The 27,786-nt window shown below is 41.3% G+C and overlaps 3 protein-coding genes across 14 annotated transcripts in view; 2 read left to right on the top strand and 1 right to left on the bottom strand.

Moving 5' to 3' along the window:
- The window catches only part of csnk1g1 (casein kinase 1, gamma 1), a 29,343-nt gene extending 26,202 nt beyond the window's left edge, over positions 1-3,141 (top strand). For 5 of the 10 annotated variants that reach the window (XM_047364003.1, XM_047364001.1, XM_047364007.1 and 2 more), the window contains 2 exons: positions 975-998; positions 2,994-3,141. In XM_047364003.1, coding sequence (XP_047219959.1) covers positions 975-998; positions 2,994-3,048 — 79 coding nt within the window. In that variant the 3' untranslated portion in view covers positions 3,049-3,141. The remainder of the gene's footprint in view (positions 1-974; positions 999-2,993) is intronic. The other 5 variants (XM_047364010.1, XM_047364009.1, XM_047364008.1 and 2 more) reach the window with 1 other exon arrangement.
- A 6,094-nt stretch (positions 3,142-9,235) lies between these two features.
- LOC124867181 (40S ribosomal protein S17-like) lies at positions 9,236-12,997 on the top strand. The gene is made up of 5 exons (XM_047363479.1): positions 9,236-9,321; positions 10,511-10,662; positions 11,705-11,810; positions 12,637-12,702; positions 12,888-12,997. The coding sequence occupies exons 1-5, from the start codon at positions 9,319-9,321 to the stop codon at positions 12,957-12,959; spliced, it is 399 nt and encodes a 132-aa protein (XP_047219435.1). The 5' UTR covers positions 9,236-9,318; the 3' UTR covers positions 12,960-12,997.
- Positions 12,998-14,241: 1,244 nt separating this feature from the next.
- LOC124867180 (cytoplasmic polyadenylation element-binding protein 1-like) lies at positions 14,242-27,380 on the bottom strand. 3 transcript variants are annotated; one of them, XM_047363476.1, is made up of 12 exons: positions 27,233-27,380; positions 26,812-26,983; positions 24,475-24,696; positions 23,339-23,568; positions 21,838-22,090; positions 21,641-21,754; positions 21,243-21,347; positions 19,922-20,058; positions 16,123-16,321; positions 15,948-16,042; positions 15,779-15,859; positions 14,242-15,649 (listed from the first exon to the last, which is right to left on the bottom strand). In XM_047363476.1, exons 1-12 carry the CDS (start codon positions 27,245-27,247, stop codon positions 15,539-15,541), a joined length of 1,734 nt encoding a protein of 577 aa, XP_047219432.1. In that variant the 5' UTR covers positions 27,248-27,380; the 3' UTR covers positions 14,242-15,538. The 3 variants fall into 3 exon arrangements, with proteins under 3 accessions (XP_047219432.1, XP_047219433.1, XP_047219434.1); XM_047363477.1 differs by having other exon boundaries at positions 21,258-21,347; XM_047363478.1 differs by lacking the exons at positions 26,812-26,983; positions 27,233-27,380 and adding an exon at positions 24,880-25,079.
- Between the last annotated feature and the right edge of the window lie 406 nt (positions 27,381-27,786).

Raw genomic sequence — 27,786 nt, 5'->3', positions numbered from 1 at the left:
CCAATTGCTTTTATCAGCGAGTCTCTGATTATTAACCATGAATTTTTTCATAAAACATGTTTCCCTGTTTTTATTTTTCAAACTGAAAGTAGTGAGGAGCAATGAACAAAATTATTTGCTGTTAATCGTCTCTGGTGATCAAATACTAGAAAATCTTTTTTTTCTCCTCTCTCTTAATGAAATCCCACTAATATCTGTCAATAGACACATCAACCAATAGTATGTACCCTGGAGGACTTTTTTATGTTAAATGAAAATCAGGTACAGTTCAGGGACATGCTTTACTGTAGAAGTGGGGATCATCTTTAATGATCTTAATACAGATCATTTTTCTCTCGTGTTGAATCACTGAACTGGACGGGTCAGACGCTGAAGAAAACCAGAAATCGGTACCAGCTAGGATAAAGACTCGGGTTCTGTAACTTTCCAACGGTGCTCACATAAAAAAAACAGGAATAGTAACTTTTTAAGTAAAATATTTAAAACTGTTCATGGATAAAGGCAGTATCTAACCCTGCAGCGGGTGTTCTTCCAGTAAAATCCAGTTTACTGGTATTTGCTGAGGTGTTTCGGTTTTCACTGAACAGTTTGGTGTTATAATCAGCCAGGTTAACATGGTTTTTCTTTTGTTTGGATGATTAATCTTCTAGCGTCTGTCCAGATGGAAACATTCAGAAGGCGACTGCAGTGTAGATGTGACAATAGAACACTGAACACTTTGCAGTGTGGGTTTTAAAAGAATAATAAGCAGCTTAACAGCGACAGTACAGATCAGACAGAGTACTTTGCTGTTCTTTGAAAAGTCCCTGTTTCTGTATCCATCCTTCCTCTAATCTCTCCAGCTTTCCCTCTCAGCGTCCACCTGTGTTCTGTGTGTGGTGTTTGTGTGTGCGCCGACTACCGTCAACCTAGTCGTACTGTATTAATCTATCTTTCTTTTCTCTTTACACTCTTTCTTCTCTCTTCTTCTGTAGCTGCGTGAAAATGCTCAACCTGTGGTGAGTCCCTCTCTGCTTGTCCACATCATACTCATGGGACAGGGAGTGGACCAGCCTAGGCTGGGCCCAGTGGAGTTAATAATTCAAGCAGACTCTCACTGGTGCAGTAGTGCCTTGAACCTAAGAGATAATAAATGAACAGTGCAGTTTTTTATTTATTTTTAAGTTAAATATGTTTCAACTAGTGCTGCTGCATATTATAATATTAGTACTGATTGAAGATCAATAAACTGGAGAGACTGAGAATAGGTAACCCCAGTGTCTTTTTCGGCTTCTGTAATCTCTGTAGCTTCTTTCTAGGCTTATTTGTTTATTGGTATCATTATTTAGCGTTTGTTAAATAAAAGTGAAGGAACCCATTCGCTGTCCTATGTCTTGTCTTTGTATGTTTTTACTGGCCGTTCAGGCTTGCCATGTCTGGTGCTTTTCGTGTGTGTTTCTTTTATTTTGTATACAGGAAATGTCCCCCAGAATCACTGCTGCAGCAGGTTGTCATTGTGGCCTCTTGTCACATGTTCAGGTGCATCTCAGTAAGTTAGAATATCATTAAAAAGCTGGACTATTACAGTCATTCAATTCAAAGGTGAAGCTTGTATAGATGTATTACACACACAGTCATACTTCGTAGCCTTTGTTTCAGTTAATTTTTATGGTTGTGGCTTAGAAAAAATGGAATACTACCATAGGAAAAATAAAAATAAAATACTGCTGAGAAGCTTATCAATGTTCCGTACATGCTCTGAACATTTGGTTGGAGCTCCTTTTGCTCGAATTACTGCATTCATGCGGCATGGCATGGAGATCAGCCTGTGGTTCTGTAGGGATGAAGCTCAGGTTGCTCTTCAAGTGGCTTCAGCCCAGCATTGTTGGGGCTGATGTCTCTCATCATCCTTTTGACAAACCTCCATAGGTTCCCTCAGGGGTTCAGGTATGGCGAGTTTGCTGCCCAATCGACCATTGTGATACAATGGTCAATCAGTTTTGATCATTTTGGCAATGAGGGCAGGTGCATGAAGTGCTCTAAACATCCTGGTAGTAGGCTGCTCTGAGTTTGGACTTGATAAAACACAGTGGAACATCTCCAACACCAGGAGATGACAAGGAGCCCCAAAACATCACCGACTGTGGAGCTGAGGCAATTTGGATTATGTGCCTCCACACTCTTCTTCCAGAGCCTGGGACCTTGATTTTCAAATAAATACAATGGAACCACAGAGCAACAATCTAGTCCTTTTTCTATTTAGTCCAGGTATGACACTCCTGGTTCAGGATTGGCTTAACACGATGAATTAACAGTGGTAGTCCATGTCCTGTACATGTCGGCGTGTGGCGGCTCTTGAAGGACCCACTCCACCCACAGCCCATGCCTTGTGAATCCCCACCAAATTCTTATTTTGACTTTGCCTCATAATCCTCCAAAGGCTACAGTTATCCCTTTTGCTTGTGGACCTTTTTTATACCACAGTTTTTCCTTCCACTCAACCTCCATCCATACGTTTAGAAGCAGCTCACTGTGCAAAGTCAGCTTGTTTGGCATTGACGTTTGGTGAACTACCCTACTTGTGGAGGATGTCAATGACTGGACATCTGTCAACTCCACTGTCTTTCCCATGATTGTGTAGGCCATAATACGGCGATAATGATTTTAAATCTAACGCTGTGAGAAAACACATTTGTAGCACTTTGTGTAATGAATCTTTATGAGTTTCACTTTTTGAAATAAATTTCTGAAATAAATGTTTTGAGAATATTCTAACTTATTGAGATGCACCTGTGCATGACAGTTGAGGTAAACAAGCATCCAGACACGCAGTGGATGGCAGTGCTTTCACCTTGATCTTGATGCTAAAGTGATTTTTAAGCCAACCTCTAAAAGGGAAATCTGACCTGATCTTTAGCTCTTACAAGCTGTACCACTGTTACTGAAGCAGCCCACCTCCTCTGCATCATGTGGAGCCTCTCATACGTAGGTTTTAACGTAATCTCTGTCTGCAGGTGCTGCTGTTTCTTCAGGCGAAAACGGAAGAAGAACTCGCCGAGGCACAAATGATGACCCAGGACCAGACTGAAATGTTCCTCGTGTCCAGCTACAGTTGATTGTGATTTCAGAAGCCTGGAAGGTCCCACTCAGAGTAAAAGGGAGTCAACTGAAAGATTCTGATTGAATTGTTCTTGGGCAGAACCAGTAAAACAGACCTGGTTAATGGAGATGTACAGGAAACATGTCTTGTGATGGGATTTTTTTTAATACCCATCCTACTTCCTCCTCCCAGTTATTCTTTTCTCTCCATGACAACCAAATAGTTTTCTCTCATCATTGTTGCCATTTGTTTTGTCCAGTTTTTTTGGTGTTTTGTAAAGGAAGAGACAGATCTTCCTGTGGAACCTTGCTGCCATCAGCCTGTCGGGTCCCATTGTTTCACGACGTGATTCACTTCCCAAATCGTCTCGTCGCGCCCCTCGTTTATTAGCCGACTCATTCTGACACTTATTATTTTGTTTTTGGATCATTTCTGATGCAGGACTAAAAACTGAAAACTCGAGGAGGCAAAAGTATTAGCGAAAGAACAGCAGTCCCCGGGTTTCCTATCCTCTCGGAGACAGCCATCCTGGCCCTGGCGTTTGGGACGATCAGAGACGTCTCCGTCCCTCCGTTCTTACAGGATGTCCTTTCTGCTCACGCTGCTTTGTTGAAGCATCTATGTCGAAAAACACTACAGTCTCTTTTTACTGTTTGAGATGATGACGTTTTTAGATAAGGCTTGAAGGAAAAAAAATGTATGCTATTTATCACTCCGTTGCTACTACTTTTCCTACTAATTCTTACATACACACTGAATGTATCTGCAGATGCGTAAATGCCTGGAGTATTTGTATAACCTCTCCAGTGCATGGGAAAGAAGTCGCAGTTAAGAGCAGGTGTTTGGGAAAAGGAAAAACTGATTTCAGTTCAGGAAGGTTTTTATGGACTCTGTAACCACAGCAGACATCAGGGGACGCTACTCTGGAGGGACAGTCGATTATGCTCTGGAGAGCCACCGCTTCTAAAACCGCTTTGTCCAATGCCTTAACCTGGTTCCACCAACCCGACTGATCACCACATTGTTTTGCCTCTTGGATAGTAAGTTAACAGCACGGTTGTGAGAGTTGTGTGTGATTTCCAAATAACGAAACCCAAAGCAGAGACTGTTTTGCAGCCATTAAGGCCGGTCACAGATTCTCTTATTAACACTGAAATGTATTCCCATTTTTTAAAAAAAGGCAAAACTGAACGCGCGATGATGTGTAATCTGCTCTATGTGAAGACCCCACCACCACCACCTACCCCTGTGCTGCAAAGACCTGTTTCGACTTCGGGATCACTGCTGAACCCCCGCTCCCTCTCCTCCGTGGCTGAGATGAACAGAACCTCGGCGGCAGTGCGAATGAGGCTCGGAGGAATGCCTTGAAACAAAATCTCACCTTGCCTATCATAACAGCAAATTTCCTTTTTTGTTTTCCTTTTATGCTAATGTGAATTTGTCCGATGCAAATTTTGTTTCCATTCCAGTTGGCCCTGGTTTTATAGGGAAAGAGGGTAGATGAAACAAAGCTTGATTATTTCTGCACTACATTTGTTGACCCCGGCTTTCCCAGAAAAGACCCTGCCTTCTTAAAAATAGCCCACTTTGAACGTGCTTATTACTTTAATTGTAGCTGCCATTTCTGCTGCGATCTTCCTATAGGGTGCAGGGAATTTGTTAGTAATAGTTTTGTTTTTTCTCCGCCCGCTCCTTATTTAGTGCCATGACCCCCCCTCCGTTCACCCCTCTTCCCTCTGCACACAGACACGTGTCAGTGTAAGATGAACCAACACTCAGAAGAGTGTCAGATTGGGCGGTTCGTGGACCTGCTTCATTAGATTGTTGTAGATGAGTCAGTATGTAAACCTGCTTCTTAGATGTACAGGTCCTTCTCAAAAAATTAGCATATTGTGATAAAGTTCATTATTTTCCATAATGTCATGATGAAAATTTAACATTCATATATTTTAGATTCATTGCACACTAACTGAAATATTTCAGGTCTTTTATTGTCTTAATACGGATGATTTTGGCATACAGCTCATGAAAACCCAAAATTCCTATCTCACAAAATTAGCATATCATTAAAAGGGTCTCTAAACGAGCTATGAACCTAATCATCTGAATCAACGAGTTAACTCTAAACACCTGCAAAAGATTCCTGAGGCCTTTAAAACTCCCAGCCTGGTTCATCACTCAAAACCCCAATCATGGGTAAGACTGCCGACCTGACTGCTGTCCAGAAGGCCACTATTGACACCCTCAAGCAAGAGGGTAAGACACAGAAAGACATTTCTGAACGAATAGGCTGTTCCCAGAGTGCTGTATCAAGGCACCTCAGTGGGAAGTCTGTGGGAAGGAAAAGGTGTGGCAGAAAACGCTGCACAATGAGAAGAGGTGACCGGACCCTGAGGAAGATTGTGGAGAAGGGCCGATTCCAGACCTTGGGGGACCTGCGGAAGCAGTGGACTGAGTCTGGAGTAGAAACATCCAGAGCCACCATGCACAGGCGTGTGCAGGAAATGGGCTACAGGTGCCGCATTCCCCAGACCTGGGCTACAGAGAAGCAGCACTGGACTGTTGCTCAGTGGTCCAAAGTACTTTTTTCAGATGAAAGCAAATTCTGCATGTCATTCGGAAATCAAGGTGCCAGAGTCTGGAGGAAGACTGGGGAGAAGGAAATGCCAAAATGCCAGAAGTCCAGTGTCAAGTACCCACAGTCAGTGATGGTCTGGGGTGCCGTGTCAGCTGCTGGTGTTGGTCCACTGTGTTTTATCAAGGGCAGGGTCAATGCAGCTAGCTATCAGGAGATTTTGGAGCACTTCATGCTTCCATCTGCTGAAAAGCTTTATGGAGATGAAGATTTCATTTTTCAGCACGACCTGGCACCTGCTCACAGTGCCAAAACCACTGGTAAATGGTTTACTGACCATGGTATCACTGTGCTCAATTGGCCTGCCAACTCTCCTGACCTGAACCCCATAGAGAATCTGTGGGATATTGTGAAGAGAACGTTGAGAGACTCAAGACCCAACACTCTGGATGAGCTAAAGGCCGCTATCGAAGCATCCTGGGCCTCCATAAGACCTCAGCAGTGCCACAGGCTGATTGCCTCCATGCCACGCCGCATTGAAGCAGTCATTTCTGCCAAAGGATTCCCGACCAAGTATTGAGTGCATAACTGTACATGATTATTTGAAGGTTGACGTTTTTTGTATTAAAAACACTTTTCTTTTATTGGTCGGATGAAATATGCTAATTTTGTGAGATAGGAATTTTGGGTTTTCATGAGCTGTATGCCAAAATCATCCGTATTAAGACAATAAAAGACCTGAAATATTTCAGTTAGTGTGCAATGAATCTAAAATATATGAATGTTAAATTTTCATCATGACATTATGGAAAATAATGAACTTTATCACAATATGCTAATTTTTTGAGAAGGACCTGTATTTACACTGTACAGCCTGGTTTGGTTTTTACCCTCCCTGCTGCATCACTTTCTCTGGGGGCTTAAGTTATTGTGTTATCAAAAGTACTTGAATATGTAAATCTATAGGACTTGTTTTGCTTGTTCTTGCTTCCTTTGTTCACAGTAACTCCATGTTAAGGATTTGATGGGAACGGCAGGAGAAGAAGCTATTTGAATGACCGATATTCATTTCTGTCCGTCGTGCAGGGCACCTGGGGATGCTGTAGGTGTCGGTACAGAGATTAAAGTCACCTCTTTGCCTCTGTGATACTCTCATTACAGCGTACTTCAATCTGGTGTCGGCTGAGGTCCGGATCAGGCACCAAACCTGTGACGCGGCCGTGTAAAGGCTTCAGTGGCAGCTGGATCCATGTCTCTCCTGCTTCCCGAGCTAAACAGATTTCTCATTAGCCTTCTCTGCTCCCAGCCCGGAATTCCCAGAGTGCCATTTCCGAGACTACTACTACTAGCCAGGAAAATATGGAGATGAATGTTTTTGTTTCTCACTCTACCCTGTGTCCTTGAATGTGTTGCCTATCGTCATGCAGAGGAGCGCGGCTTGGTGCCATACCAGGCAGTGGTTAATGACTCGTTCTGTCTTAAATCCAAAAAGAAGGAGGTACACCCACCACTTTGTGGATGAAGCTCATTGTTTCCCAGCTGAGTTTGTGATGGAGCATCTTCGCAGCATCTGCTGTTTCACCTCTAGGTCTTTAGCTTCCGTCTGAGCTGGTATATATAGCTATATTACTCTCTTTGGGTCTCTTACAGAGCGATATAAGAGTACTCTGTGTGATCTGTATCTGCATGGCTTGCAGAGAGAAGTGGAACGGTCTCTTCTGCGATGTTCTGACCCGTTGGGCTGTCTTACTGTAGGACCAGTGAGACGATGCAGCTTTTACTCCTCGCGAAATAAAACACTTTTCTGTCTTTTTGCAACACATTCCATTTCTGTTCTGACTCTGTTCATGTTAGTCGGGGTTTATGGTTTATGGCTTTTGTGTGTGTGTGTGTGTGTGTGTATACGTGTGTTAATCAAAGCAAATGAGCGCATGATTGATCAGCTTTGGTCTTTTTGGGTTCTCTGGCACTTTTGTTTTCCTCATTGCTGTACTGTAGGGTCGTTTAAGTTACTGTATGTATTTCTTTGAGCGAGAGGTGATATTTACCGCAATATTGTGCTGATTATTTGAACTGTAAATTGTACAGAGTTCACAATTGTAGTCTTTGTTGGGAATTTCTATTAAAAATAAAGTGTTCTCTGTTTTTCTTTTCTCAGACTGTGGAAAATCAAATTGTACAGCTCCAAAAATCTATCCATCCCTCTACGTTTTTTTTAGAGCTGTGATTAAGAGAAATCCTTAATCTGTAAATAAATATTATTGTGCTGAAATATGAATGTCACTCCAAAAATGTATTTGAATGAGTTAGTCAAGGGCTTCAAATATGAAGGACCCACATTTTGGTTTTTTTAATGATTTCATATATTTAAGCTGCAGAAAGGTAAATTGCCTTTTTATCTGAGATGACTGTTTTGTTTTTGTTTTTTTTCTTGGATTCATATGAAATGGTGTCTCACACATGAACCTTCTAAAAATCACTTTTTATTCCCTCCGCACCTAAAGGGAAATTCCAATTTGCACCCTTTTTATGTAAAATAAAAGATCTGTCCACCTTTTTCGGATTTCTTGTGATTTTTCAGAATATTTTTCAAGCTAATGAAGATGCAAGCAACAAACGTGCCACCCATGGTATAAATGTGAAAAGACTTAAAATAACATATATCTGATTACATTTATAGCATAATCTCACACATACTTTAGAGGAATTAAACCTTTAGTCAGAAAATTTCAGTAAGCAAGTGTGTTAAGCAAGTTTTTAACAAAATCCCAGGTGGCAGTTAGTATGTCTGCTGTCAAACCTTTGCAAGACCCAGTTTTGCCAATAGCGGAGCTTCTTGTTTTAATATTTCCCAAGGTTGGAGTATTCAGAGACATAACATTTTTTTTCTTTTTTTTACAAATGATCATAGATCCTCCACGCTCCTTTGTCCTCATTTATGTCCGCTTCTCTTCAGCTCATCCCAAAGGTATTCTGCAAAGTTTAGGTCTGTGGTCCGAGATGCCTTTAAAAGACTGATTCCGTCTGAACCATTTATGTTTATTTGGAGATGTGTTTTGGATCAGTATGCTGTTAAAAGACCCAGTGATGACCCAGTTTTCTGATAAAGACATCGTGATGCTATACTCTCTACCAGGTTCCCAGGGCTGTGAAAGAGAAACGGGCCCACAGCATCACAGGTAATTCACCGTACTTTACAGGGTGCATGTGGGGCTTCATCCAGACTCACCTAGAGTGTTTGTTGTCAGAAAGCTCAGTCTCATCTGAGCACATGGTTACAGTTAAAGTCCCAAATCAGCTGGCATTAGTAAACCCTAGCAAGTATTCACAGGTTCTGCCAAAGTTCTCTTCACACCATATGCTTCTGTGCTTTGCTGTTGCAAACTTTCCTGAAATCCATGCAGTTTTAATACATATGGTTCAAATATTTTGCTACTGCAGTTGGAGGAGGATCTGGATTTAAAATATGGGAAGAAAGAAGGAAGAACACAAAAAGCACAGAGGGAGGTAACCCTTCATCAGCCTTCAGTGTCCCCCACGTAGTTCTGTCCTCCCGCCACCAGGTGGTGATGGTGGTTTCAGCAGGATCGCACCTGTTGCAGTCCATAACTATAAACATCCGGTGTTACTAGGCGATGTTTCTTTTCCACCGGTCAGAGCCATCATGGTGGGTACCACAGGGAGCTTTTCATTTCAGCTTCGGGCACAATCCTCTTCAATCCTCCGTACCTGAGTCCTCACTAAGAACTACCAACATCCAGTCCGATTCACACGCTCAAAATACCACCGAAGACTAGAATTTGCTAGCTTTAGCAGCGGAAAAAACACACAAAACAAGTAAACTGCGTCCCTGCTATCATTAAGCTGGAGAAGCAGTTCTAAACATTTTCTCCTAATATTTTTTTATGATAAGCGGCAGGCTCAGAAAATAACAGTCGCATCTGATTTGCAAGTAATGGACTCAAAACCTAGTCATTTTATTTACAAACAAAAGCATATTATTATTGCATATTAAATCATCGCGAAGAATTTTTGATATGACTAAAAATGATTTTCTAAATTAAGTATAGTAGCACATCTACTAAAGCTAACCTTTTATTATTTGGTAAAAACAACGTGTTTAACTAGCTTGTGTGCTGCTGTTTAAACTGGGACATGCTAAAAGTCTTTGTAGTGTGACTACTTTCTGGATGCTTCTTGGTAAATTGAAATATTGTGGAAAAGCTCATTCATTTCCTTAATTGAATACAGATATATAGATTCATTCTACGCAGTGATACATTTTTTAAAGCTGATGGCTAATGAAAACAGTCATAATATAGCAGGACCAATAAAAACGATTTTTATACAGAAATGTCTTATCAGCCACTCAGTAAGGGGAAAGACTACTGACCTAAAAGCAGACGGTGACCAACACCCTCTACACGTCACAGAAGGTCATTGCTAAACAAGCCGGTTATTGTATCAAAGCATATTGATAGAAATGTGAGTGGAAGGAAAACGGCTGAATCCTGCTAGTAAATCAGCCCTGGTCTTTCCTGAACGCAGGCTGATCTCCATGCTACGCTGCATTGATGCAGTAACTCATCCAAAAGGAGCCCACGTATTGTGCAAGTGCATATATTGTATTTATATGTTGACATACTTTTTAGTATTCTGTCACATCTGTGTTAACTCTTTACGTGAAATTGTAAAACTGAATATTTTCATTAGCTGTAAGCCATAATCATGAAGATAAACAGAGCCATGACTGATATCACTTCCTGTGCTGTGAATCCATGAAATGGGTTTCTTTTTTTTTTTAAGTCAAAATACAAAATTTATTTGCATGTGCTCTGACTCTTGTTTCTCTTTAGGGACGAGTCAGGACCAAAACGGTCAAGAAGGCCGCCAGAGTCATCATTGAGAAGTACTACACACGACTAGGCAACGACTTCCACACCAATAAGAGGGTGTGTGAGGAGATCGCCATCATCCCCAGCAAGCCTCTGCGCAACAAAGTTGCAGGGTGTGTAAAGATTTCTCTCTTTCATTTGTATGTTGGTGGTTTATAGATGTTATTAGTTATTAGTGTGTGGATCTGCTCCTTTTTCTGTCTCGAAGCTGGATGGGGGTGAAATCATTTTAAGAACAAACTTATTTGATCATGTAAAATGATCGAGGTTGATTGCAGGCTGGACGAACGTGTGACGCAGAAAGAAAAACGTGATCTTCTGCTCCTGCATCACCTGGAATGGTGAGTGTGGTGCCCAGTCAAGCACGGTAACTCCATGGTCATTGACCCAGCTTTTGGTACCTCTGGCAGTGTGTGCTGGAAAATGAAGTCAGCCTATCCATAAAGCCTGTCAGCAGAAGGAAGCATGAAGCGCTCTAAAATCTCCTGGTGGATTTCTGCTCTGACTTTGGACCAACACCAGTAGATGACATGGGTCCCCAGATCATCACTGGCTGTTGAAACGTCTCACTGGACAGAAACGTTTAGTGGTTGACCTCCTGCAGAGTGATGGGATGGACTGATGAAGTTCTACAGAAGATGCTGCTGCTGAATGTGTTTTCATCTTCAGGACCGCTAAGGAACAGATAATGTTTTATGTTTTGAAATGTTAAACCTTAGACTGGAAAGGTTTTTCCATCTAAACAGATTTTTAATAGCTTGGATAATTTTCAGATTTGTGGCTCAAAATGATTTTTCTTCCAGATGTAAGACAGTTTATTGCCACAGTTATCCTTTTAACAGAACAGGAAATTGTTGGTCTCCTTGGGTAAATTGTGTACAAAAACAGTGGACTTTCAGATTTAAAGAGGCCAAAAATTCCAGTATATATTCTCTAACACATAGCCAGTCATCACCATCTAATCCTGGTATGTCGTCCACCCCTATCATGGGGTTATTCCAACATCTAAATCTGCATTAAAATGGGAAACTCAGGGCTCCACACCCATAACTACAGCACTTATAAATACTTAGATTTGGCAAGTATAAAATGGTAAAGTCCAAAGTGGTTTTGTTCAAGTTTATTTTTGTAACCATGTGTTGATTTGTGTCTCAGATATGTAACGCATCTGATGAAGCGCATCCAGCACGGTCCAATAAGAGGAATCTCCATCAAGCTGCAGGAGGAGGAGCGGGAGAGGAGGGACAACTATGTCCCTGAGGTCTGGAATCGATTTTGTCTTAAGCTTACGCCTAGTTGACACGGCAAGATTCTAAAATTGTCGGCTAATTTTCAAAAACCTGAGAGACCCCACACTTGACAATAAAGAATCATAGATACAACAGGTTTGGTCCTACAGTGTGTGTGGTGTACAGCCACACAGCAAGCACAACACGCCACACACGAACAGATTTCACTCACGAACATTCAGATGTCAGATCGGAAATCTCGTAAACGCTCACGAGATCAAACGTGGGTTCAGTGCAATTCCCCTCCGTGTTTCTGTCACCTCGCTTTCTGATTCGCTCCACGTCACATTCGACAGGCTGCGTGCTCGTTTGTCCACCCCACATGGTAGGATATCAGGACAAGACGATCCTACATGTTGAATATCCACAATTTGAGATCGAAGCCGGCCCAACGTCCTTCCGAGCAGTCTAGATGCTCCACACATGGCAGGAATATCTCATATGACCTTTAGAGCCATTGTGATGATTGTGGCATGTTGGAAGATCGGATCAAAAATTGGCATAAAATCCTGCCGTGTGAACCAGGGATTATTAGTTCACAGACGATCTTGTGTTGAACTATAAGATTTTGAATGGGCAGTTGGGTTAGATATTCTCACCCCCAGAGATTTTTTTTTTTTTTATAGTGTCTTTCTCTTTTTAGTCCAAATCTAAAAATAGCTGGCGATCGTTTTCGCTTTACTTTCGAGCTGATGTATATGCGTTTGGGAAACATCGATCTGGCATCTGGACTTTAGTGGACAAGGCTGTGAGGCCACACAACAGAAGACTCATGTTTTTTTCTTCCTCGTCCTGTAGATTTCAGCTCTGGACCAGGAGATTATCGAAGTGGATCCAGATACTAAAGAAATGCTCAAGATGCTGGTGAGCCTGAAATCTAAAACCTCATTAAAGTTATTCAAAATATGGCAGGTAGTTTAACTCAAACCCCAGTTAAAATTAGATTTCTGACCTTTAATATCTGTTGCAGTCAGTCTATGCAGACAAGTGAAGCGTCTTACAGAGTGAAATACATCTATATTAAACTCCCATTTGTTTCCTCTTTCTAGGATTTCAGTGGCCTCTCCAAGCTTCAGGTCACTCAGCCACCAGTTGGAATGAACTTCAAAACACGACTGTAAAAATCATGCCATCTGAATAAAGATGTAATTATTAAAAATGCTTTCTCAGTTTTATCCAGGGAAATCTTATCCTAATAGCATAGGCAAAAAGGTAAGACACAGGAAGCTGCAAACATTGGAAGAAAATCCAGGTGGTGTGTCAATATACATTTTTCCTTTAGGAATCTTTGAGTAGAAAGTTTAATCTACTGGTGCATCTTAAATCAAAGTCATCCCCAAAATCAGACGGTGGAACTTTCACTCTTCTTCCAGACTGCAGGAACAGTCAGTATTAAAGACTACATTGGGGTTGCATAATGAAAGTAAAGTTGGACTACAGATTGAAATGAATGACCTTAATGTTTTTGTAAAACCCTGCAGGAAAATGTACATCTTCAATCCATTCATTTGCTTTTTGGTCCACATTTTTTTTCCCATAAAATCAAACGTTTCTGGAGGCAATTCCTTAGAGCTCTTCTGGCCCATTACATGTCTGGGTAAAGGGGGAATATTCCTTTAAAACATGTCCCATGTCCTGACCACAAGTCAGAGCCTTCTTGGCACTCTCAACCTCCCCGTGTTTACACCAGAGAATGCAATAGTTTCAGTCCCATGTCCTGGATGTGTCTAATTCTTTAAGCACAAACTGCAGTCCATGACTTGTAAATCTCAAACGCTTAAAAATAGGCTGCATCACAAGTTACTCTGGTTGCCTAGGCACCCATTTTTTAATATATGGTTCCAACTTTCCTTTGTTTAAATACAGGACTCTATGCAGGCAGCTTCTTCACCAATTACCTTTTTTGGGAGTTTGCTTGACAACAGGCAGCCATCTTTCTCCATGGTTGTTTAGGCCACTAGAATTCTGACTAAAAACTGTTTCAGTCCCTTGTAATATTATAATTTCTAAACATTTGGAGTTTTCATTAGTTCCAATGTCAAAGTTAACATGTAAACACCATCTTTAATCTATTTGCAAGTTACACCATTACAAATATTCAAATGCACCTACATGTAATTAAACATGAGCATTTTCCCCAGGTATGTTTTCATTTTTTCCTGACAGCTTTGTTTAAAGAGTCAATTTTAAATTCTGCACAACTTTCCACAATCCAGGTAGCGATTTTAGTATTTATGCAACGCTAATTAAGGTCTGAGGAAGAGAATATCACATAGCATGTTTAGCATCTGTTCTAGATTGTTTCACTCTAACCCAAGAGACATGGATTAATAAATGCTTATAATAAAAGGCACAATAAGATTGTGATCAAGAAAAAAAACAGCAAAAACCAAGACAATCAGCAATGCTTAAACACCTTTATTGTGCCCAATCTGAACATACTCCACAACTGTTAAGTAGCAGCAAACTTGGCAGACCACAATGAGGTAGACTTTCAAAACTCTAAAAAGCAGCTGGGCTAAAGGACAACAAGCTCAGCATGACAAACCTAATTGATAAACTAAAGACAAATTGTCTTTGGCACACGGCTTATGCATTTTTGTCCAACTGGAACAGGAAGGCAAAATGGAATAAGAAAGCAAGGGATAATTGATCAGGGGTCTACTCAAGCTCTGGATAGCTAATCAGCTTAGTGGAAGTTCTTACATTCAACAGGAAACAAGCAGCTATTCGAACGTAAAGCATGTCCCCCGCTGAAGTACAAAAGTGATTAAAAACCACTGCCACCTCTTCATGTGTAAATAAAAAAAAAAAGTGCAAAAAAAACTCTACAGTCAAATTATTCACTCCAGTTGCAACTGGATCCACCAAGTGTTCTAAAAGTGATGGCTCACAGGTATCCAGTAGTACCGATACACTTAACTGGATCAACAAAGCAAGTTAAAGTACATCCAACATTTTGTGCCCATTCAGCTGAAATTTGGGAGGGCAAATAAAAAAAAAAAAAAACACTGAAAATGTATGAGAAAAAAAATATATATAAAAGGGGGGTTTTCCCCTTTAAACAGCCACCTGGTAGAATTGTTCAAAATTTTCATGTCATGACTTAAAACCATTTGTGTACAAATTAGTAAAAAACTGCGTAAAAATGTCTGAAATGCGACTGGTTAAATGAAGCCCAACATTCAACTCCCAAAAAGTAAGAAACACCAATTGGCTTGCACAGGAAAACGGACGCCAACTGGGCTAAGGGGAGGGAAGGGGGGGGGGGAAACTAAAAATTTAAAGGCACTGTATGGCATTTGCCAATGAATGGCAATGAGACTTGCGTGATTGCTCTTCACTATGCAATACATGTAAACAAAAAATGAAAAGAAAAAAAAATGGCATTTTCCTCCACTTCTTAACATTAGGCTGACTCCCAACATCATGTGTGGCCACAAGTCTGAGAAAATGCTTTAAGTGTGAAGGGCCCCTTGTCTACTCCCAACAAGGTCACTGTGCATAGTGCCACTGAACAGCAAAATGTAATAAGTGCAAAAGTGAACATTTCCTACAGTGATATCCCCAGTGCCTGGTGGAGTGCCTTGGGGCCCTCTTACTGAGGGACGCCCGGCACAAGTGCTCTCCTCGGCGGGCAGCTTCACCCCACAGGGGGGGGATCTTTCCTCAAACTCCTCAGAGTGTCAGGACTCCGGATTTAGCTGGAATCCCTGTTCTTCTGGTTGCGCATGAGGGGCCGGTGGTTGCTCAAGATGTCCATGGAGTGCTGCCAGTGCCAGCAAGAGCGGCAGTAGTAGTTGAAGCAGGCCTGGGCGAGATAAAACGTGCATAAGGGTGTCTTTATTACATTTTACTTATTGATTGCATCAGGTCTTTGACCTAAAAAGGTGCTGATCTTGCATTTTAAACAAAATGCAAAATCATCCATTCCACTGACCTGGTCTCTGCAGAAGAAAGGCCCAGGTTGACGAAGGCATACTTGACACATGGAGTCCTCCAGGTAGGGGTCGATCTGAACCTAAAAGATATACAACTTAACTTAAGACAGATAAAAAAAAAAAACCTTAAGTCAGAAATGGGAAAAAACATTTTCCAGACAATCTTACCTTTTTTGTAAACTTTGGCGTTTTAATCTCCACAAATGCTGCACATACAGCCTTCAGATAACTGCGCTGGTTGTTGAAGGTGACACGTCCAGAGCCTGCACAGTCAGAGAGGAATCCTCAAGACCAACTCTTCACATCTAGTGCTGAACAGAAAGATGAATGCCTGCTGTGTTACCTATGGGGTACTTGTGCTTGTCCGTGTCAATGCCAGCATACATGACTCCTCCAAACAGGTCGTTCATGATGCTGGCCAGAGCCTCGGCGTTCAGCATGCCATGCAGAGCACCAACAAACACCGTTTTACTAGGGTCCAGGCGCTGGGCGGGACAGCGCACGTAGTTACTGTCAGAGATCACCCAGGGGATCACTTGCACCTGGAGCAGGAGACCAGAGTCAAGTTACTTTGATTTTTACTGAGAATTGGGATACACATTTGAAATGGGACAAAAAAAAACTTTTAGGCTGCTCATTGATTACCACCATTTTCCTGCCCCTTTAACCATAAACACAATGTCTCCAGGTCTCGGTCGTTAAATATACATCAGATGAGGGCATTAAGGGCAAATTTAAGGTTGAACCTAAAATCCATCTTAACCTTTACAGGTGAACTTACTGTGACCTTCTCTACATTTCTGAATGCACATATCCAATGGTTCAAAGTTTCAGTAGTTTTTGCACAACCTTCTGTTCAACAAGCAGCTTAACAGCAAAATTCCCAACAGGTGTTTGACCAAAAACTGTCCTGCTTCAATCAGAATATCCATTTAAACGGTCATGCAGTTCACATGCTGACATCCTGGTCATCAAGATGACATCTAATTGATCAACAGTAACTAGCCATTGTGAGGCTTCAAACAGGATGTTCTCAGACAGAGGTGGCCACTGAGCTTAGAGAGCCAGAGTGTCATCAGCAGTTTACAACAGAGATACAGAGACTGGATCAGTCACAGAAGGGCATGGAAGTGGACATCCTCTGGCGACATCCCACACCGATGACTGCTTCATTGTGAACAGTGTCCTGCAGAACCAGATGATGAATGCCACTCAACTCCAGGACCTTTGAGGTGAAAGGCACCCAGGATTCACGGCACACTATAGATGTGAAACTAGACCTGCAAGGGTACCTGAGCACACCACCAGGTACAGGCTTCACCACATTGCATGGGCCAGGGATCATTTATGCTAGAGGGACCAGTGGGCCTCAGTGCTGTCCTGATGGCCGATGTCAAGGAGAGAGCTATGCATCAGCCACTGTTGTCACCAGAAGAGCCTTTGGTGGTGGCGGTGGTGTTAGTGTGGGCAGGTGTGTCTAGTTAATACAGAATTGCCCTACACTTTGTAACTGGTACAGTGACAAGTCCAGACATTGTGCCCCTGCCCCTGCCTAAACAACGCCGGTCTAAAATGATCTTCATGGATGACAATGCTCCAGCTCAGAGGTCACAATGAGCGGCTGCTGCAGACTGAGGTACCTTGAATAGAGTTGCCTGCACTCTCCACACCTTAATCCCAACCTATGGGATCAACTGGGTTGCCATCTAGCAGCTTGTAACTCTGTACGCCAGAACCTAAATGACCTGAGGGCCAACCTTCAAGAAGAGTGGAATGCAACACCTCAGTGGACAACAAGTCAATGTGTGAACAGCATGAGATGTCAAACTTGATGCTCTAGGGCACAAAGCCCTTTTCATGATACAATCACTGTAGGGTGAACGTTTTCCATTAATTTTACCCAAATATCCATAACTTTGAGAAGTGTACATCATTGTATGCAGTATTATTGACCAATTAAATATATGTTCCCATTAAACATTGCTTGCTTTGCAGTATTGCACACCGATAGTGATGACTGTGCAGCTCTAATAAGATACATCAGTGCAACTACTGAAATTAACTCAATAATAAAACCATATTATTCACTTGCAACCCGTTTAGAGAAATGGATTCAGTTCTTTTCTAGAATACAGTTTTGCATTTTTAAACAGGAATAGCAAAAAAAAAACTGCTAACATGCTTTAGGTCAGAAGTGGTGCAGTGAGAAGGTGTGACCTCATCCCTTCCATGATATCTCTTTCTATGCCTTCAGTTTGTCTGATTTTGAAATACTTTGTCTTGATGCCTTTAACAGGCTGCCACCCTCCTATGATGCCATGATGCTCATTTATTACACTCCAACTCAAGGCGTCCCTTTTAAGCGACAATCTGCTTGTGATGCCTTTAGTTTTAATCATATTCTCAGTTGGACTCAGGTCTACAACATCTTGTTGTTCGACAACCATGCTCCCCAAAGCTTTCAGTAGCAGGGTTTTTCCAAAAGTCACAATTTAGTGCCATTTTATCTTGAGTTTGTATGTGGTTAAGGGTTTTATAAATTTATTGTATAAAAACTTCACTAACAACTTTTTTTTTTTAAACATTCAAACATCTACTTTCTAGAATTGACATGACTCGGCACAGGGAGTCTTAAGTAGGGGACCTTTTTAAAGGCTAGGGAACTCATGAAATGTTTGCCTCAGTACTAACAGACCAAAACCCAATGGACCTGCAAATAATTCAAAAGAGACCAAATTCTAAGACGGAAGATAATGTGGGTTATTTTCCATCAGTGATGTAATATGCAATGTTGTAATTTTGTTTTCCAATACTATGCAGGCCTATAGCCATCAACTTTTTGTTTTCTTTTTTAAACTTTTTTTTGGAGGTTCCATGGCTGAAGACTGATCGTGGTAGAAATTTACTGTAAAGTAATGAGGAACTTTTGTATTTCTAATCTGAAAAAAAAAAAAAAGACTGCAAACTGCAGGAACCTGGCTTCTACTGAGACTTGCTGATTCACAACTCCTGCCCTACCATCAAGTTGAATGCTTTTAGTTTTTAAATAAGACATGTGGGCTTTTTACTTCTGAGCACAACTTTAAAACAATTCAGATGCTTTACTGCTGCTCCGTTTTAAAACACTAATTCATTCCTCCGACCAACTCTGAGGGAAGCTGCTGCAGAGTCACACTTATTACAAACGTCCCAATTAAACCAGCTCCCAACCTGCTTTATGGAGCAGAGAGACGGTGTGCTGAGGGTTTACTGGCTTTAACCAGGCCTTGTGTAATATATAGAGATATTTAGTCATATGTCTGTGTGCAATATTAATATTACGGACTATACATTTGTTGTATGCGTTTCCAGTGTCAAATTCATGCTTTCATGGCCAAAATATATTCAGCCTCAATAGTCTCACTGCAGTAGATGCTTACACCTGACATTTAATAGAGACCAAGATGAAAAAACACTGGAGTCTTCAGGAAAATGTGGATTTATTGCAACAGAACATTGCAATATTCAACAGTAATATTGCAAAGTACATGATCTCAATGTTGTGCAGCCATGCTACAAATTAACTTAAGCAAATTTCTAAAGTTCTAAAACAATTACTTTCAGTAGTCTGAACCCTTAAAGCCCACTCCTCTATAGTGGCTCAGAAAACCATTTCAAGTCACTCAAGATTTTAACTGAACAGCTTTAGGCCAGAGAATCAGACACCAACATGAGTTCTAAGGTTTCCCTTCAGTCAGAAGATCACATGGTTTTGCTTGAAAAGCTGAATTGTAGAAGCTTGCCAAGCAACACTCAGACTTGAGTGGCTTAAATGTGCATCTGTGGCACAAAGATTGAAGTTTTGCATTAAACCTGTTTAGATCCAGGAACTGGTGACATACAAAAAGATCAAATCTGAGGCAGCATGGCTTAAAAATACAGCATAGATTTGTGCAAATGGAGCTTTGCATTAAGGCATCAGCTTGTTTAGGCGCAACCATCTAAAGCCTGTAGTTAATATCAGCTGTTGATGTTTTTACTACACAAATGTAAAACCAGATCATAAAGCAAGTGTCTACATTTCAGATGCTGGAGTTGATTCTACAGTTTTGGTAAGCAGAGAACCCCTCGCTTACCAGCCTACATGCTTGGCTTCTACTCACATCTTTGCATCGCATTCTGCGGCTGGACATCTTGAAGTAGTACTCCCGACTGTCCTCTGGGTGAAAGGGATCCTGGGAGCATGCCTGGAGCAGAGCCCTCACAGACTTCTCGTTTTCAAACACCAGGTAAACGTAGCCTAAAAAGCATTCAGCAAAATAGTTTCAGTTGCAAACAATAGTGAATTGTATCTTCGGGAGTTAAAGAGTCCATTTTACAAAACCCCCAAATTTGTTCTGAATAAAATGAGAGCTTAAAGTGGAAGTTTCAGCTTGTGCTGGCACAAAGTTTAGTTCTGAAACCATGATGTTTCAAATCTGCCAGAAATTTAAATCTATATTTTCTAGTGATCAGCAGGAGAAACATGGAAAAACTGAACTACTGTGTGCTTTTAAACATGTTCTTTATTGCACTTTGTTCTGAAATGAGTAGAACTCAGAAGAAGACATGTTTTTTGGCATAAATTGGTTTAACAGTTTCAAGTAAACACTGAAGCATGTCTGAAACCTGGAGTTCACAAATATCACATTTCTAAATTTTTGTAGACTTATTTCAGAGCATTTGAAATAATAGTAGAAACCATTAATCTGGCTGGGTGGCTTATGATCAAGGTATATTGCAGCTTTTTGGACTGATAGTTATGGTTTTCCTCAAACATTACCAATTTCTCCACACCGAATACAGATTCTTTCCGGTTACATTCTGACCGTCATGATTTTACTTTGCAGTTTGCAAATACTCAATAGATACGAAGTGCTTTCTTTAGCATGTAACCAAGCATATCAACTACTGATCTTAAAGGGCCAATGACTTGAAATAGCCCCAATTTAGATTTTTTAAAGTGTGCAAAACTCAAACTAAATGAAACTTGGGTTGTGATGTGTTAAAAAAATAAAATAAAATCTACATACAAGTAAAACTGATCTTCGATACGAGTAGGAAAAGATGACATGTTGAGCTAAAAAGTAATGTAAATATAATAAAACTTAAGGCAGAAAACTGGTAATTCCCATCATCTTTGCCACTGTAACTACAACAGATCTATTACAGATAAAAATGTACGATGATTAAAGTTTTAAATGACTTGACTCATCCATTTTGATGAACACAACCAGTTTCACCATTCAAAAAACGATAATAAAAATCTATTTAGCACGCCACCCATCACCACATTTCTCCTAACTATGCCCAGAACCACCATCTAGGAGTGCTCTTCTAGCATAAACCAGATAAACCCACCAGGATTTAGTGCAATGCTCACCACATGTGTCCACCCTAAAACCAGGAGAGAAAATGTAAATTAGCCTACCAGCTTGCCGTTACCTTTAGCCACATTACCTTTGGGAGGGCAGCGCGGGTGCTTTCCATCCTTACCTGGCCACTCCACAGTCAGAGGGCCATACCCACTGAAGGTGTTGATCAGTCCAGCTGGAAACAGAAGTCAGCTATGAAAAAGCAACGTTTTAATGTGGAAGGCTGCAATTCTCAAAAAGAAAAAATTGCCATTTTTTAGTCGTTTTTTCAGTTGCCATTCTTGGCATATTTGTTGAATTTATAACACAGTTTATAGTTATTTTAAATGACTTATTGTAGCTCAACAGAACTACGGTTGAAATATGCATTTTTTCCTGAGATAAATCCCACTGCAGTAGTTAATCCAACTGGAAATTGTACTCAAATGCAGGCAAACGGAACATTTTATGGTTTCTTTTCAGACGCACCTTCAGTGATGTCCCAGGGCACGCCACCAAGAAAGACCTTGCAGGAGTAAATGGGATCCTTGTTGTTTCTGGGGGGCAGCTGACCGCTCCAAGTGAATGTGGCCTCATTCACAGCTGATGCATGCAAAGAAACGGGTACATGAGTTTGCTCCAATCTTTAAAGAGCATAAGGGTATTGAACAAAACTACAAGCATACCTGCAGCCTGTCGGTGCAGGCGGGCCTCCCTCTCGATGCTGAACGTATCATCCGACTGGTCGAACATGTCCGACCCCGGCCATGGGGAGCCAGTGCGCCAGCGGCGGGAAATTGTTGAGGCGGGGCTGGCACTGGGAGGTGGAGTCAGAGGAGAGCTTGTGTCCTGGGAGTCCAGTCGTGAACTCAGTCGCAGCAGGTCCTTCTGCATGTTGGACGTCACGTAAGGCAGAGGAGGGGAAATCCGGAGAGTTGACTGCAGAGGAAGACATGTCCAGACAATTTACAGTAGAGATGGGCAAAAAAAAAAAAAAAACTACACTGACAAAATGAATTTGACCATAAATCCATTTGGTAGATCTCAGGTGTTTGAACCAGATCATAACCAAACCACTGGTGTGCATGCTGGTTAAAAGAAGAATGCCAAAGCAAAGCACACCATGAGGATAAAGGTGTGATGTTGGGAATGAATTTAAGTCAACTTGTCTGCCAACGTCTTCTAGTTATTAAATCGTATAGCAAGAAATTCATAAAAACATCAAAGTCTGCAACAAAATAAGACATTAGAATCAACAGGATCCAACTTCTTGACCAATGACCACTTAGTCCATAAAAGCCTGAATGTGGAGCCTTTGGGAACATTTGAAACACTTTTTGATGAAGTAACCAAGGTCTCTGCTCTTTGCCAGCTTTGATTTGATCAGGAAATCTTACAGGTCATTTCTAGTGTTGGACAGTTTAAGCTGTGAGGTAAAGTATTTCTTGCATTAACCTTTGTTGCTCCAGCAGGACTGCTTTTTATTTCTAAGGGAATAGGCAATACATCTCTGCAATAAGTGTTGAGCAAGTATAAATCATTCAGGTAAAAAAAAAAAAGTTCATTAGGACAACAGACATGCATGTGTTAATTTTGAGGGAGGAAAAAAGAAACTTATAATGAGCTTTGATTACTCGGCAGAAGCCAAATTGATGTAAAGTGTTTTTGTTTTTTTAAAGACACTCCAATGAAGAGGTCCCTTGTGTGCAATCAGAGCAATTCTTACAGTGCTTTGTGAGCAATTATTCTGCCAATATGTCAAAGACTGAAGTCAAACCTCTGCTCTTCAAAGGAAAGGACAACCTCTGCTGAGCAAACAAGTACAAAGTGGAAGAAAATACAAAAACTCTCCATCCTTCAGTAATGGATGCAAAAACTAAGTACATTTAGGGATTAGCTTAATGATGGATTCATTCAAAATATGGAAAAGATCAGGCATCCATTGAGATGATTTGCCTTACAACATTCTGACTAACTCATAATCAAATGAATTTGCTTGTCCAAGAGTCGGTTAATGTTATTAAACTAAATCCTTCATGAACATGTTTTTCAGGAAAACCTAGTCTGCTTGTAAAAGGGTGGACAATGTAGATGTTTGACTATAATAAACATTCAAATCAAATCATTTAGCCATAATTTCTAATCAATCCAACAGATACAAGATTTGCAGTCAATCATGCATCTTACCAGCATGTCGCAGAGGTGGTCTGAGCCTGAGCTAAACCCACTGGTCTCAGAGTCTTCAGGACTGCTGGAGCGAGAGTCCAAAAAGGAGCTTGAGTCCAGTCGGTTTGCCATGCGCGCCATTCCTGGGAACTTCTCCAGGAAGTCAGCGGTCATGCTCATGGACTCATGGGGCAAATAGCCTGGGGGCTTCCCAAGGATGCTAGTGAAAGGATTGTTCAGCATGCCCAGCACTGGTAGGTGAGACATTTAAAGTGTTACCAAGAAGCCTGGTGTGTAGATATCCATTTTGCAAGCAGTGCAATCTTAAGAAAATGGGACATTGATTTGTCAGTGAGTAAGCTGCATAAAGTTCCCAAAAGTTGCATCTTTCTTCCTTTAATGTATTTTTGCAACTGAATAAAAAAGGCTGTTGTGCTGAATTCATCAGCTCAATGGTAATTTAGCCTACAGAGCATCAGATAAGCCAGTTGGCTTCTACCCACCTAAAACCCAATAAGGGGTGACATTTACAGGTCCATTTGAGATCTGAAACTAGGAAGTTAAAAATAAACCCTAGACTTTTTAGAACAGCAGGCCAGTTCCAAACCAGTTCAGTGATTGCCTTCATTCCTTGTTAACTGAGTAGGCTTATTGAGCTGGGGTACCATTCATTGTTACAGGCTCAGTTTAGGTACCACTGAACAGGGTCAAGTGGGTTTGTTTGGACATTCAGTAATGAAGGCCATTAAGATAAAAATGGTGTCACAACAAATTATGCATAACCAGTAGCACCCAGGTAATGTCAGCATTAAAGTGACCAGCCAGGACTGGGAGGCCAAAAACAGCATTTAACAAACCCAAAAACTACATTTTAATTAAATATGGCTGACAGGCAAGAGTTTCATGTTAAGACTACAACATTACCTGGTGTATCAAAACGAAAGCAGCTCTACAGGCTTGTTTTGTACCCATTCGCTGGCTACAGACGCAGCAAAGCAAAACTGCCACATCATCCTTAGCAATGCCACAGCTTGCTCCCACTCAGAACCATCACAGGTTTTAATGTACAGAAACAGGCTGAATGTTGCAACATGAAAATGAGACCAAGCCATGAGATTGGCTGTGAATCCTAGATACATTCTGCCTGAAACACTTACTGGAGGAGGTGCTGGTCTGAACCTGGGATGAGGGAGAACGTGAGTCTGCCTCCTGGCTGCTCCACGGTCGGTCCCAGCCAGACAGACGGAGCGACTGGAGCCCAAGGCCCAGGTCCGTGACATCCGATGGGCCCCGGGATAAAGGGATGTCCTGGGAGCTGGGAATACTGGTACAGTTGGGGAAAAGCATTCTCCTGCTTCCCACAGCAGCCAGCTCCGATTCTTTAGATCCAAGATCCAGTTGGCAAACAAGAAAAGAGAGAAGCGTTAACAGATAGATCAGTCAGCCTGCTTTACAAAGAAAAGAGCAGGGTGAGGGTCTGCTGGCACAGTGTTTTCCTATGAAGAGAAACTAAGGAAACAAAACTTCCCTCATCATCATCATCATCACCACGTCTCCCCTACCCTAGCTGACGGCGGACCAAACCTGCTGCCTCTGTGCCTGTTGCAACTGCCATGCATCTCTGTCCGCATCACTGACCCACCTAGCAGCATGTGACATGGCTGCTGATGCACTCGCACACCCCTTCTAATGACATCAGCTTCACCCTCCTCCACCTCCCCTGCTTAACAACTGTGTAATGAAAAATTCCAGTCGAAGCTATTGGTTTGTAGAAGGAAGCAGTTCACTCGTCTCAATGAGCAGGGTGACACCTGCCGGTGCTGCTGCCTACTTGGTCTAGTCTGATTTCCTGAGAGGCAGAAGGGGAAGGAGGGAGGCACAATGAAGTGAATGACTCAGCAAACTTTGGCACAACAATACCTTTCATTCTGGGATGCTGAGAAATGTTTTTGAAACAAGTATTTTGTGATTTTACCTTAGAAATAAAAAAATTTAAAAAACAGAAAAACCAAATGTGCAAAGGCTTGCATCAGAGGCAGCTGACTGATCAGATGATGAGGACTGTGCAGAGAGCGCTGCAAACTCCTCCCCTCCCTCTCCATGCCTGGAAAGCTTCCAGCTTCCAGTTACTCCCCCTGATTCAGCAACACAGAGCTGCGAAGCATGGGCCCAGAGCCAAAGCAGGAGTTAGCTGGGTTTGCACCAGAATCAAATTTACTTTTTTCAAATGAAAGTTGTGAAACATTTGACCTTTGGAGCGTTATCAAACTGGCGTGACGTTGCATTGAGGACAGACAAATCCAGCAAGTTAGTAATTCAAATAGGAACTGGAAGCTTCTTGCTTGGCAAATATTACTCAGGGTTAAGAAAAAAAAACTGCTGCAGTGCCGCAGATCTGTGATTCAGCATGAATCAGCTGTTGGCAACTGAATGATGAGGCAAAGAAGTTTTTATTCTTGAATGGGCAAAGTAAAAGTTGACTCCATCAGCAGCAACATTTAACCTGAAATGGGCTATATTGGAGTTTTGCATTTTGCACTTGGGTTTTGTAGTTTTTGGCTTGTGTGGATTTACATAAAACTCGCTCCATTTCAACAGTTCATGCATTTGCATTCTTGACATGACATTTATATTACCGCGTTTGATTGCATCACTTGAATTAATGTCATGTGTAAGATACTGCAATGGTAACCTTTTGGCATGTTTTTACATTGAAAGCTTTCAGACAAACCACAATTTAATATCAATAGTATAAAAGCTTTTGAATTAAAAGAAAAGATTTTTTTACAGTAATCTGGAAGTTATTAAATAGAATGCCACAAATGCCAAAGTGTGAGGCTTTCAAGATGAAGAAATAATAAAACCCAACTGAGCTAATGGTTTTTAGATTTCTCTCAAATACTGAACATTGCCATTTCGTTGCATATGCTGGTTGGTACACTTTGTGCCAGATGGTAGACACCAGTATAAAAAAACTAATATTTTATTAGACACTTTTATTCAACTTGTGTTGGTAAACTTGTGTGGAAGGGATGAGCTAATACAGCAGCGTGTCCAATTTAGTTGTCCTAGTTAGTTAAAAAAGTTGGGTATAGCAACCATCAAGTCAGGCATTTCAAATAGATCTTTAGTTGCATGACCTGGAACTTAGAAATAGATTTAAAGTGTAACTTTACACTTTAAAATGCTATTTTACAATGTAACCTATTTAAAAGCATTACTCCAAACTCAAGAATATGCATGACATTTTACAAAACGCTTGAAAACCTAAAATTTTCATTGAACCAAAACGGTGGGCGCTTTTATCTTTTAGTTTAGACTCATTAAATGAATAAAAAGAAACATTTCCCCTGCCAATCCCTAACCAGTGTCAATAGAAGATTGATTCAAAGCTCCAGTCGATGGTGAATTTCTACTTCAGTGCAAACACACAAACTTTGCATTTACGAGTGAAAAAAAAAACCCTCCAGTTTATGAGTGAAAAGTGACTTTACCACAGAGCAGGTCTGGTTTGTGCTTGGTGCTGTTAGGAGTGGTGCACACCCCGGTGAAGTCCAGAGCGTTGCCCAGCATGGTGTTCATCCTGCGGAAGATGTCTGCGTTACTGCAGGTGGACAGAGCCGGAGAGTCGGTGTCCGGGCTCTCAGGCCTGCGGGTATCGTTTCTCTATGGGAAGAAGCAGCAAAAAGCAATGAAGGTTGGGGGGAAATGACCCTGAATTTACGACGAAGGCTACATTCATGTTTTAAACCAAAAATAATAAGGTTCTATTAGAAGTCGTGCTTAGTTATTTCAAAAACGTCTGCGTTGGTTTATATATGGCGCACAAAAGCTCAAGATGATAACCTTAGCGTGACCGTAAACTTTTTTTTTTTTTTTTAAAGCTGCTTCAGTTTTTTTTTTTTTTTAACTCACCAGGGAAAACGCCATGATGTGGACAGACAGCCTAAAAGAAATGTCACAATAACGACCCCTGGCTGACGTGAAAGACCATTTTTATGAAGTCTGTTAGCAGCTAATTAGTCCTAATCTGCTGAACGTGTGCAGGACGAAAGAGTGAGCCTCGAGGGCCTCCGTCTGTTCACGTGCTCAACATCAAAGAATGCGACAACGAATCATGCGGTCCCTTGGGATTCTAAATTATGACAGTGGAAAGATAACAGAAATAGATCTATTTTGACCTTATAATTTTGTTTTAATATGAAACTTGTAAGACGTTATAAAAAGGCCAGCATCCCTTACTAACACACTAATTCAATTACATATTTTTGCATCTCAGTAAGGGTTTAATCAATGTTTTCATCATTTTCACAAGCTTACAAGGGCTGTTATACCCCCATATTATTGTACATTTTGCTGTCATCGCACATGGCTGATGTAACATCACGGGACAGCACGGGAATCGCAATTAACAGCACAATGTAGCGCAGACTAGACTGCAAATTTAACTAAAGCGAAAAACGGCCAGT

Source organism: Girardinichthys multiradiatus, chromosome 4 (assembly GCF_021462225.1).
Source record: "Girardinichthys multiradiatus isolate DD_20200921_A chromosome 4, DD_fGirMul_XY1, whole genome shotgun sequence".
Classification (NCBI taxonomy): Eukaryota; Metazoa; Chordata; class Actinopteri; order Cyprinodontiformes; family Goodeidae; genus Girardinichthys; species Girardinichthys multiradiatus.
This window is presented reverse-complemented; position numbering and strand designations above follow the sequence as displayed.